Source organism: Microtus ochrogaster, chromosome 8 (assembly GCF_000317375.1).
Source record: "Microtus ochrogaster isolate Prairie Vole_2 chromosome 8, MicOch1.0, whole genome shotgun sequence".
NCBI classification, from domain to species: Eukaryota; Metazoa; Chordata; class Mammalia; order Rodentia; family Cricetidae; genus Microtus; species Microtus ochrogaster.
The window spans coordinates 18173965-18186464 of record NC_022015.1 but is presented as its reverse complement, the minus strand read 5'-3'; the positions used below and the strand labels follow the sequence as shown (position 1 = coordinate 18186464).

At 46.7% G+C, this 12500-nt stretch overlaps 1 protein-coding gene across 2 annotated transcripts in view; it reads left to right on the top strand.

Moving 5' to 3' along the window:
* The window catches only part of Nsmce1 (NSE1 homolog, SMC5-SMC6 complex component), a 31699-nt gene that overhangs the window by 3490 nt on the left and 15709 nt on the right, over nt 1–12500 (top strand). For both annotated transcript variants that reach the window (XM_005351187.3, XM_013347809.2), the window contains exon 2: nt 3316–3461. In XM_005351187.3, coding sequence (XP_005351244.1) covers nt 3326–3461 — 136 coding nt within the window. In that variant the 5' untranslated portion in view covers nt 3316–3325. The remainder of the gene's footprint in view (nt 1–3315; nt 3462–12500) is intronic.

Below are 12500 nucleotides of genomic sequence, written 5' to 3'. Positions count from 1 at the left end.
ACCCTTGCCATGGTTCGTTCACCATTCCTGTTCTGATGTCTGGTGGGACTAGTCTTCCCACCTTTGTTCAAAGATATTTGACGTTTTGTCTGTAGTTTTAGAATCAGCTTGTCAATCACATTTGGATAATTCACAGAGCCTGCTTGAATTTTGATTGACTTCGTATTAGTCTGATAGCACTGGTCCAGTGTCATTTTGAAGTGGCTTCTTTCATTTTTATGTTTGCTGCCGTTATTTTTATGTGCCATTTTGTCGATTAAGACAATTTGTGCAGCACAAGAGCTCTGTGGTAGAGAACCTGTCTATCATGGGTATGGCAATATGTTGGACCCCCCCCCCCCGCATCACACACATGCATGTATACATGTAGTTTCCCTGCTTTTCATCTTTGTTAGCTTTTTAGTGTGAATGCATTTTATCAACTTGTTTTTGTGTGTGAACTGACTCCATATTTGCTTTTTACCTTTATTCTGACTCCCACTTTATTGATTGACATCGTTGCTGGAATGGATTATTTATTTATGTCTTTTTTTTCTTTCTTTCTCTCTTGCTTTCACCCTACCAAGGCCTAGGATCTTGGGGCCCCTGCATCACCAGACCTGGCTAGGAGGGATTATTTATAACTGCATTCTTTTAGCTTTGAACAAATGGACTTTTCTTAGTCACCTCTTTGCTATTGGCTTCTGACTTCATTGCCTCACGGTCAGTCCAGTCTGTAGCCTGGCTCTCCGGCTGCCTTGGCTTGTCCTGTTCTACAGCCAGCATGGTGGGCACAGTCATCCCCTTCATCTTCTGCTCTTATGTACACCACCTCTCCCTGTGCACTGTGTTGTGTTCGCCTTGTGAACCCGAGGACCGTGAGCTCCCACCTAGTGTGGACTAGTGTGTGCTGCCAGGATCCTGATGAGTTGACCTTGAGGCTCATGAGGCCTCATTGTAAAGGCCGAACATTTTAAGCAGTTGTGTGTTCTTTTGTGACCTTTTGCCACTTTGTGATGCTCTCTATTTCTGCTAATCCTTTGTTTATTTTACTAGAAAGTCTATTTTGACTCATTAATTTAATAAAAGCTCTCTCAGTTTGCAGGATAGTTAGGTTTCTAGCATTTAGAAATAATGGAACATACTTTAAAATCTTGTCTAAGAGTTTTTAATCTTTAAATTGGTTTTCCTTTCTTCTCTTTTCTTGCCCTCCCCTTTTCTCCTCTTCTGTATCCCAGGGGTTGAACCTAGGGCCTGGTGCATTTTAGGTGAGCTCTCTGTTATTGAGCTATTTTTCTTCATTGTTATTATTAATCTAATTGTGTAACCAGAATTCATGTTGCCTGTCACGCAAAGGCAGAAATTGAATCTTTAAGCCATGCTTATTCATTGAGCTGGCAAACTGGGAAGACAGAATTAAATTAAAAAAGAAAAATGTAAGCCAGGCACGGTAGTGCATGTCTTTTGTCTCAGCGTGCTCAGGAGACAGAGGCAGGCAGAGGCAGGAGGATTTCTATGAGTTTGAGGCTAGCCAACATAGTGCTTTTTACATAGTGCATTTTAAGCCACCAGGACTGCGTACAGAGACTTTTTCTCAAAAACACACACAAGTCTACCTTCCTTCTCTCATCTTCAGAAAGTTAATTGACAGGAGGCAGGAAACAGGCTGGCATCACTGCGGGGTGCAGTCTTGGCCCTCTGCTCTGGTGGTCAGCCTAACCTTCAGGGCTCATGATGCTTTTCTGGGTATCCTCTGCAAAGTTTTCCCTTTTATAGTCTTTCCTTGTGTTTGGGGAGAGGAGGACCAGAGTGCGATGTGTGGGTATGTGGCTGCTGGCCTGCACTGTCCAAACAGCGAGGGCCTGCATGGACAAGAGTAGATAACGGAGGGGGCAGACTTAGGGCTTGTTGAAGTGTACATGCTGGTGAAGTGTTCTTGAAGGTGGCTGGCAGGCAGGCAGAGAAAGTGGCTATGAGGAATGTACCTTTCCAGCTTAGAGAGCCAGCCCATGAAGCTGACGACAGTGACACAGTTTATTTTTATGTCTTTTTTTCATTAAGTTCTTGGGAAGCCTTTGGTAGTCTTATTTCACTTAAAATCAGTTTTTTTTCCTTAAAGATATGTTTTCTTATTGCTTTATAGACAAACAGACTGAGCATAATAGCTAAAAATGTTCTCAATCTGTTGGCCTAACGTCTTGGCAGTATGCTTGTTGGAACACAGGATCATCTCAGATGAGTGATAACTGCTTCACAGTGCTGAGCTGTGCCATGAGCAGCAGCCAGCCAAAGGGGCTCGGTTGTAGTACAGCTTAGATGCGTGTGAGGACCAGGCAGGCCTGGTAAGCAGGACTCTCAGTGCCTCCACCCAGCTTCACACCCATGTGCTTAGTGCTTACAGGGCCCCGCCTGCCTGGTAGGAGCAGGTGTTTTCATCTGCCTTGTGTCGTGTGTTTATCAGCTCTGATCTTTGTGGTTTGTAGAAAGATAAGTTTTTATTACATTTATTTTTGTATGTGTGTGTCTCTGGGCGTGGATTGACACATGCCGTAGCACGTGTGTAGTGGTCAGAGACAACTTGCACGAGTTGGTTCTTTCCTTCTACCATGTAGGTCCTGGGGATTGAACTCAGGATGTGAGCTGTAGTGGCAAATGTCTTTACCTGCTAAGGCATCTTGCTAGACCCAGAAGATAGCTTTCTGAGAGAGTGCAGTGGACTGTAGAAATAGCCCACAGTCCTCCTGTGATAGATGCTTTATTGGCAGCTGGGGAGAGTGGAAGGAAACCAGAGTCAAGTGCTTCTCGGGCGTGTTCTCAGCAGTGGGTGTTACGCTTTTATAGGGAGAATTCAAAGCTTTGACTTAGTTTCTCAAGGCTGTTGAGCTGGTAAGTGGTCCAACTAGGGTCCAGACTCAGAACTGTCCAGTTGTAATTGGCACAGGTTTGGTGTTTTTTTTTTTTTGTGGCACTAGGCTATTACCTGTGTTAAGTCACCTGAGTTACAGAAGTTCTTGAGAGAATATTTCTGTCATTGTTCCCACTCTGCAGGCCAGAAACTGAATCATATGGAGACTTCAGCTGCCTGCTTACCACTTCATACGCAGTTAGTCCAGGAGGCTGTGGTTCAGTTGTGGCTCCAGCAGCTCTCAGTCCACACTGCTCAAAACCAGTGGCACGAGCTTGAGCCCTGACCCGATCTCTTCACTCCTGCGGTCATCAGCACAAGGAGCCGAGCTCTGACAACCACAGCAGTGTTTGCTTGTCAGCACAGACTAGGGCAGACCCCCCCCACCATTGCTCTCGCACATGCAGGTGACAGTGGCTCTTCTTTTTCAGCTCCCCCGACATGCAGGGCAGCACGAGAAGAGTGGGTGCCATGACGGATGTCCATCGGCGCTTCCTCCAGCTGCTGATGACCCATGGTGTGCTGGAGGAGTGGGAGGTCAGGCGTCTGCAGAACCACTGTTACAAGGTCCACGACCGTAAGTGTTGTGTCCCTGTTCCCAGCAGCCCCTGGTTTGTATTGACCTAGTGATGTTGGGATAACAGCATGAGAGGTCATCTGGAAGTCCTGACCCGACCATTCAAGACTCTGATCTCATCTTTCTCCACCTCCCTGAAGTGACTCTGATGCTTAGTCTGACAGGCAGAAGCCTGGACTCTGAAGGCATGAGTTATAGTTCACAACAGGGCTCCAGTGTATACTCCAGCTTTGTTGTCTGTCTTAGCTAGGGTTTCTATTGCTGTGAAGAGATACCATGAAAACAGTGGAAAACATTTAGTTGGGGTGGCTTCCATTTTCAGAGGTTTAGTCCATTATCATCATGGTGTGACATGGTGACGTGCAGGCAGACATGGTGCTGGAGAAGTATCGAAGTGTCCTACATCTTGATTTATAGGCAAGGGAATTGGTCTGTCTCACTGGGTGTGGCTTGAGCATATAAGAGACCTCAAAGCCTGCCTCCACAGTGACACCCTTCCTCCAACAAGACTACACCTCCTCCCAAAAAACCACACCTCCTAATAGCACCACTCCCTTTGGGGAACATTTTCTTTCAAATTACCACATTCCACCTCCTGGTCTCCAAAGGCTTATAGCCATATCATAATGCAAAAATGCATTCAGTCCAACTTCAAAAGTCCCCATAGTCTATTATTGTTTCAAACCTATTTATAAGTCCAGAGATCAAAGTCTCTTATCTCTTAACTGTAATTCCCTATAAAATCAAAACCAAAAGCAGATTACTTACTTTCAATATTACCAAATGCAAGGAAGGGAGTACAGCAAGGAAACATTGGACAAAAGCAAGACTGAAAACCAGCTGGGCAAACTCCAAACTCTGTGTCTCCATGTCTGATGTCAAAACACCCTTGAGATCTCCAATCCCTTTCATTTTGCTGACTGCAGCACTCATCCTTTCTTGGGTTGGTTCCACTCCCTGCCAGCAGCTCTCCTCAGCAGGTGTCCCACGACTCTGGCATCTCTAACATCTTCCAGTCTCCAACAGACTAGACTTCAGTTTCACAGCTTCATGCAGTGGCCTCTCTAGGCCTCATTCAGGGACACTCCTGACACATGCCTGGCCTCAGTGGCTTTCCTTAGTCGAAGAGGCAAATTCCATAGCCCTTCCTTTTCTTCTGTCCCTAATTCCAGAACCACATCGCCAAAGCTGCCAGTTCTGCTGCTTATTGGGGCTGGAACATGGCCTTCTGGTTCAATTACATCTTCACCAGCTCTCTGTTTTCCATGGTTTCCTTCACTGTCTAAACTTGGCTGTTCTGGAACTTGCTCTGTAGACCAGGCTGGCTTCAAACTCAGAGATCTGCCGGCCTCTGCCTCCCATGTGATGGGATGAAAGGTGTGGGTCACCATTCCTGGCTCTAAGCTTCCTTTTAGTTAGAATTAACACTAATAACCACACAACAGAGTCTGTAATAGGCTGTTTGTAGATTTCTTCTGCCAGCAGAATAAATCCAAAATACTTTAACCTCAGACTGACTTTTGGATAAGGACAAAACCACAGTCAGGTTTACCACAGCAATACCTCAGTCCCTGGTATCAACTTCTGTCTTGGGCTTTCAATTGCTATGAAGAGATACAATGACCATGGCACTTTTTATAAAGAAAAAACATTTAATTGGGGTGACTTCCATTTTCAGAGGTTTAGTCCATTGTCATCACGTTGTGACATGGTGACGTGCCGACAGACATGGAGCTGGAGAAGTAGCCAAGTGTCCTACATCTTGTCTGTCTTATGGGACATGGCTTGAGCATATATGACCCTCAAAGCCTGCCTCCACAGGGACACACTTCCTCCAATAAGACTACACTTACTCCAACAAGGCCACATCTTATAGTACCACCCCTTTGGGGGCCATGTTCCTCCAAACCACCACAGTGTCCTTATCTTCAGGGTAGGGAGAGTGAGCATAACTCACGGGATCCTGAGAGTTGAGTGTTTAAAGCAGAATGCCTGGTACTGGAGGAGTGCTAGGTGGCTGTTGTTAGGAAGAGGGCAGCTTAGCAAACTGGCAGGGCACAGCCTTAGACACAGCCAACCATGGAACAGGTGCCAGTTGTTCCCTGGGCTACCCTTACGCATTTGGAGCCTCTGCTCTGCAGGTCATGAGAGGTGTGAGATGGTACTTGGGGATGGGGGTTGGCACATACTGAGGCCTCCAGTCATTGGGGACAGTAGAAACACGAGGTCAGTAGTGAAAGATCCCTGGAAGCACAGAAAGCCGACCTTGCTGAGTGTCTATATGGGCAGATTGGTAACCGAAAAGGAAAGTTGACATTACTTTGCAGTATTACTGTTAGTTTCTGGGAAAGTGCAGAATTATTTTCCTTGCTCAGGAAAGTACCAGAGTGGACTGGAAGGCTGTGCTGTGTACTCAGAGGTGCTGGCTTTTGTGTGGGAAGGTGCAGAAGGAGATGGTCAGTGGGAACCAGACACTCCTTATGCTGTCTTCCTTTATGAAGGAAGAAAACTGAAACTGAACACGTTAGTGTATTAGTGTACTCTTTTTTTGTTTGTTTTTCGATACAGGGTCTCTGTGTAATATAGCCCTAGCTGTCCTGGAACTCCCTTGCTTGCTCCTTAGACAAGGCTGGCCTTGAACTCACAGAGAGTTCACCGCCCACCTCTGCCTCTCTGGGATTAAAGGAGTGCTCCAAGACCGCCTGGTATTGTTAGTGAACTCATGACAGTCTCTTTTAGCTCATGGCAATAAAAGTGTTTGGTTTTGTTCTGCATTTTTGTTTCCCTCCCTGTATTTCTAATTTTCAAGGGAAAAATGGTTTTAAAAAAAGTGAGCCCAGGCAGGAGGAGTGAGGAAAGGGATGGGGCCGAGGACAGAGAGGAGAGGACACCAGGAAAGCACATGCAGTTGGAGCTCCATAGGAGGTGGTGCCCATAGAGACGAGGGCGAGTGGACCGAGAGAGGAAGGCAGACCGTAGAAATGCGGTTCCTTCGAGATGTGCCGTGGGGAAAGAGTGAAGGAAGGCAGGAAGAAACCTGTTCTCCAAAGCAGTGGGTCATGAAACACTCTGGGAAGTTCCAGGAACAGGCTGATGCCCAGGAGCAAGCGGAGGCTGGAGGCCTGAGTGGAGCAGCTTGCTGAAGTGACCTCTGCTCTGGAGCTGAGCTTACTGGCCTAGATAGGACGGAGTTATGTCAGATGATGAAGAGCTCTGAGCCCCGGGAGGGTTTGAGCAGGGAAGTGTGATTAATGCCTGCTTGGGAGCTGACCTCTAAGAAGTCTGTGAGCTGCAGTTGCCTGAACAGCAGTGAAAGGGGAACTTGAGGGACTTACTGAGAGGGAGTCTTAGACTTGTCTCCCTGCTTCAAGCCCCATAGGACTTGACATGTACCCCTCAGTATCCTCCAGAGGTGGCCTGGCCATGCGCTTGCGCTCTCTCTCTCGTGCATATGGAGGTCAGAGGGCAGCCCTGGTGTTGGCATTTACCTTCTACCTTGTTTGAGGCAGGGTCTCCTGCCCAAGCTTTCAGGATTCTTCTGTCTCTGCCCCATCTGCTCCTGTGAACACTGGGATTAGATGCGCACCACTATGTCTGCTTTCCCTGACTGCTGGGTATTGCAGCTCAGTCCTCATGCTCACACAGCGGAGACACATCTCTCTAGCACAAGACCATCTCTTAGCTGGGGCAGTTTCTGCCTCTTCCTTTTGGTTTCTTGCTGACAGGATAGGTTTGTGGTGTTGTGCTGGAGCTGTACAATGCCTTAGTGCTGGTAATCAAACTGTTCTTGCCTTTATTTGACCTCTAAGTTGTGACCTAACTTTGGAACGTTCTGTAGACTATGGTCTAGGAATGGATTTACAGCAGTACTCCCTTATCTGCTGGGATATGTTCCGAGATCCCCGAGTGCATGGCTGAAATTAGGACTAGGACTAAAGCATGGATGTAAGCACAGCAGGAGACTCCCACAGTGACAGAGGCCAAGTGAATGTGTACTCCTGTCCTCATGCCACTGTCCTGTCCTGTCCTCACTCGTCTGCGGCTGGCACGTGGTAAGTAAAACACCAGAATGTGGCACCTTGGCTAGGCGAGGCTTCTGAAACTGTCACACTGTGTGCAGCCTTTCTTCCTTTTTCTTTTCTTTTCTTTTCTTTTCCTTTTGTTTGAGACAGGGTCTCTCTGTGGTACTGGAACTCACTCTGTAGACAAGGTTGACCTTGAATTCATAGAGATCTGCCTGTGAGTGTTGGGATTAAAGGTGTGTGCCACCACACCTGGCCATGTGCACCAGTTTTTGTGCCTACATGTGCTGAAGCAAACAGGATATAGCCAGTCTGTCATTTCCTGCCCACTATTAAAGAAATAAAAGGGCCACTTTCCAAGAATTTTTGTTACTAGAGATTTTAAAACAAATAATAATGGAGATAAATGATGTGAAATTAAAAATGCTTACAAGATCGAGTATTTCTTTTATATTTTGAAGCAGTGCCTAGGAAGGTCCCTTGTACAATAAGAAAAGCATTTTAAGTGTACAAAGCAGCAATTGACCTGTAGGGCATTGCCCTGCTATTGCCACATTCATGCGCACCAAAAGCCCTGCTTGTTCTAACCTCCCCTTTTACTGCCTGTAGGGGAATGTTTATTCCTCATTCTCCTTCCAGGGCAGAGTGTAGATTTGTCCCGAAGTTCTGGTGTAAAGCCTTCTGGCTCCTCAGAAAGAATCTGGAGACTTGTCTGTGTTTTGAGAGAACTTGAATTCTATCCAGGGTTTCCATCTATGTGCATGTACATTGTTCCAGCAGTACGGCCTGAGGCTGTCAGCTCAGCTCTGTGCTAGGAACTGGTGACCTGAGTCTCACGAAACATATCATGTCTGCAGACGCCCCTTGTAATCATAGGTACACAGGACATTTAGAGAACAGAGGTCATGACCTAAGTGGAGGGTTTCCATATTGGGTTTACCCCAAGCAGTCCAGAGATGGACAAGGTGCCAGCGAAGACCAGTGAGCTCTTGAGAGACAAACTGTGGGGTCCCCTGCCCCACACTAGACACAGACTACTTTCTCCATTCTCCAGAGAGTGACTGGTATCCAGCAATTCACTTAAGTTTGACACTCTGTGAGATTAATATCAGATTCCACAAGTTAAAGGGTGACAGTCCCACACACTGTCCCAATTCCAAGTGCTAGTTGCAAGTCTTGGGTCACCTGCACTTCTGACTGTAAATCAAGGGCTTTTGTGACCCCATGCCCCTGTTAGATAATTTGCCAGACTGACTCAGCACTCAGGAAAGTACTCTATCTATATACATTTGCTGGTTGATTATTAGTGGATTATCTGCTCTAGTGATGTTTTGGTATGACATCATCTATAGCTGTTCTGAGATGCATGTGGCGTGTTGGCTGTAGGCTGGCCATGTCTGCTGTCAATTATATAGCTCAGACATAGGCAGATAGAGGAAATGTGTAGTGTGGGGCTTGGAAGGTGAGATGGCATGGTGCTTTTGAGCCTTCTAAGTATACCACCCTCCTGGAACCTGAAGCTCCTGGGGCCCCACTACTGCTCAAAGGTTTTATGAGGGTCTCATTCCATAGGTCTAATTGATTAGACTGTACCTATTTATAACTCAGTTTCTAGCCCTCCTCTCTCTAGAGTTTGGGGGATTTTGATGCTGACAGTATCTTTCTGGTGACCAACCCCTACCTTGAAGCAACGTAGAGTTTCCTCATTAGAACAAAAGGTACCCCCTTCACCTTTGTCACCCTGGAAATTCCAGGGCTTTTAGGAGTTCTGTGTCAGAAACAGGGCAGAGGCTGGGTGACATTTCTTGTATGATAGGCAGCAATGCGGTAATACTGCAGCTGACCCGGCTGTCAGCTGTGCAGGGCACAGCCATGGCAGCCTGCCCAAGCTGAGCTGGAGGCACATCCAGAGCACCTCAGAGGTTCTCAGTGTCAGGAGAGTCCCTGTCCCCAGAGAAATGACCTCTTGAAGGCCAGAGAGCTAGGCAGCTTCTGGAAGACTGGAAGAGTTGCCACTTCTAAGTCCAAGAACCCTCTCCGTAAATTTAAGTAAGAGATATAGATTGGTGGCTGGCTGGCAAGATGGCTCAGTGGGTAAAGGTGCTTTCCACTAAGCCTGATGATTTGAGTTCACTCCCTAGTACCTACATAGTGGAAAGAGAAAACTAACTCTCTGGCCCTTGCAGAAATAAACAACTGTAAAAGAAAATCAAATTAAGAATACAGATTAAGCATTCCTAAAGCAAATGCTCCACAATTTGAAACCTTCTGAGTACCAGCCTGGCATAGACAGAAGGTTCCTCACTGTGACTTGCGTGCATATTCTTTAAGCTATTATATAAAATTGTCTTTGTCGTCAGGTGTGAATAAATTTCGTGATTAGACTGGGTTCTCATCCCAAGATGTCTTGTTATGTACAGTCAAGTCTGAAAAAGATCCAGACTGCCTGCCTGTAATTCCAAGTCTGCCCTGACTCTGAGGGAATTGTGGTGAAGAGAAGGCAGTACCTGCTCCTTTATTTTATGAGGCCTGCGTCCTGTGTCATTGTCTCGTCAGGAAAGAAGTCATAGACCGCGGTTTACCATGAGCATCCCAAACCTTGATGACCTGAACCCAACAATGTATGAAAAGATGGTACAGATGAGCAAGTGGGCTTGTTCTGGGCGTGGAGGGTGAGTTTGGTGTTTGAAAAGTCAAACAGTGAGGTCATGGAGCTCAGCTGCTAGTGTTTACCCAGCATGCATGGAGTTCTGGGTGTCCCTCTCAGATGGGCTGCAGCATGGAGGAGATGCTTTGCTAGGATTCTGCTCACTAAAGTGACTGATATGTATTATGTGGGAAGATGCTTTAAGAAATACGTTTTACTGGTGTGTGTGTGTATGTGGTGTAGGGGTTGCCTGCCAAGGTGTGCTTGTGAAGTCAGCTTCTGTACAGTCTGTCCTTCCACCTTTACCTGGGTTCTGGGGCCTGAACTCTGGTTCTACTGCCTCCATGGCAAGTGCTTTGCCAACTGAGCATCTCTGAAACCAGGAGACATTTTGAGACAAAGTAATGTCCGCTTTGACCCACTGGCTCATCATCCACTAGCATTTCTCCCTAAATTCTTCTCGGGACTGTTGGTGCCACTGATACTTTGGTGTTGATTTTCCTGTAAGTTTTATGTTAATTTTTAGTCAAGTTTAAAAATTATCATTTTGAAGATAAAATATCTAAAATGTTAGGTATAAAAAAATTAAGGGTTGGGCAAATGCCTTTAATCCCAGCACTTGGGAGGCAGAGGCAGGCGAATCTCTGAGATAGAGGCCAGCCTGGTCTACAAAGCGAGTTTCAGGACAGCCAAGGCTATATAGACCCTGTCTCAAACAAACAAACAGACAAACAAAAATATTTTTGGCTAAAGAGCTCAGGGATGGCTACTCTTCTTTTTCTGTTTTTCTTGTTTTTTTTTTTTTTTTTTTTTTTTTTGAGACAGGATATCTCTGTGTACCCCAAACTGTTGTGGAATTCACTATGTTAGCTTCAAACAGAGATCTACCTGCCTCTGCCTCCCAAAATCTGGAATTAAAGATGTGTGCCACCACTGCCTATCATTTGGGGTGGCTACTCTTGCAGAGGACCTGTGTACTCAGTTCCCTGCATCCACACCGTGGCTTACAAACATTTGGAACTCCAGGTCCAGGGGATCCAATACCCTTTTCTGACCTCTAGCATATGGAGTGCATAAGCATCCAGGCAAGCAAAACACCCACAGATACTAAATAAATAAATACCTCTAAAAAATGGAAAGATTTGAAAACTTTGCAGTAAGCCTAACACACAACAAGTGCCTGCCATCTGCTGTATAAACAGCTCAGTGAGTTTGGTATCCACTGAACATGGGAGTCTTCCCAGCGTTTGCAAACCTTTCCCTGCCTCACCCTGCTGTGACTCTAGCAAGCTGCTGACACACCTGCACTGCTTTCCTTGTTCTGGTGAGTCACATCATGCTGACCTTCTAGCTATGTTCCATTCTGTCATACTGTCAACACCTCTTCCCAGAGTAATTAGAAGCTGGCTCCAAATAAAATGATCTTGTATTTTTAATAAATTCATTGTGCATCTATCTTCTGTGGCTGTGATGAACAGTTAATAGGCGCATCTGAGTCTGGGTGTGTTTCCCCTGGAAGGGGTGCTAAGATGGGGTGGAGATCTGTGGGTGAGCCACTGGACTTCATCAGGAGAGGGACTGTGGAAGGAGAGAGGGTGTGGGTAAGAGTAAAGAGATCGGCCTGAAGGTGGGACTTGGCACTTGGCTCCACTCAGACAGCACATGGAGCAGGGCAGTCACTGCCTGAGTGCAAGGTGCAGGGTATCAAATGAAGGTGAAGGAGTGGCCTGTGCAGAGGGGGACCCTAGAGTCCTGGTGACAGTGCATGCCTGCACCCACATCTAGCCCCCAGGGATTGTGCTCCACCTCAGACCTGCAGGATAAAGTATTGAAGGACAACAGCTGGGCTGTACAGCAACTGGGCTGTGTAGCAGTTGGCTTCGAGCCTGTTCTGTACAGGGACTGCTCCTCCCTGGGAGGAGGAGTGTGGAGGCCTTGGGTAGGTTGGTGCAGACTGCTGGCCTGGGGAAGCTGGAAGCAGGCAGATCCAGGGGATGCACACTTGGCCTGAGTTGAAGCAGGGAAGCTTTTCAATTAATATGTCCTGGCCATGATGATCCTGTTAGCTCTGAGTAGGAGCTTTGTTTCCTGTGTTGGTTGTTAGGCCTGTGGTCTGACTTCTCAAGTCTAATTGGAGCTTGAGAAGCTGCCTGAGCTAGGTGTGTGGCTGCCTGGGCTACCGGCTCATGGTTAAACTTTGAGTATGGTTGACCACTGCCTGTCTGTCCAGTTTTTGGAGAAGGTATCTCCATCCTGCCTCGGTCAGAAACTACAACTTCATCAGATGGCCAGGGACCAAGGTGGATCTTTAAATCTTCATCAGATGGCCAGGGACCAAGGTGGATCTTTAAATCTTCATCAGATGGCCAG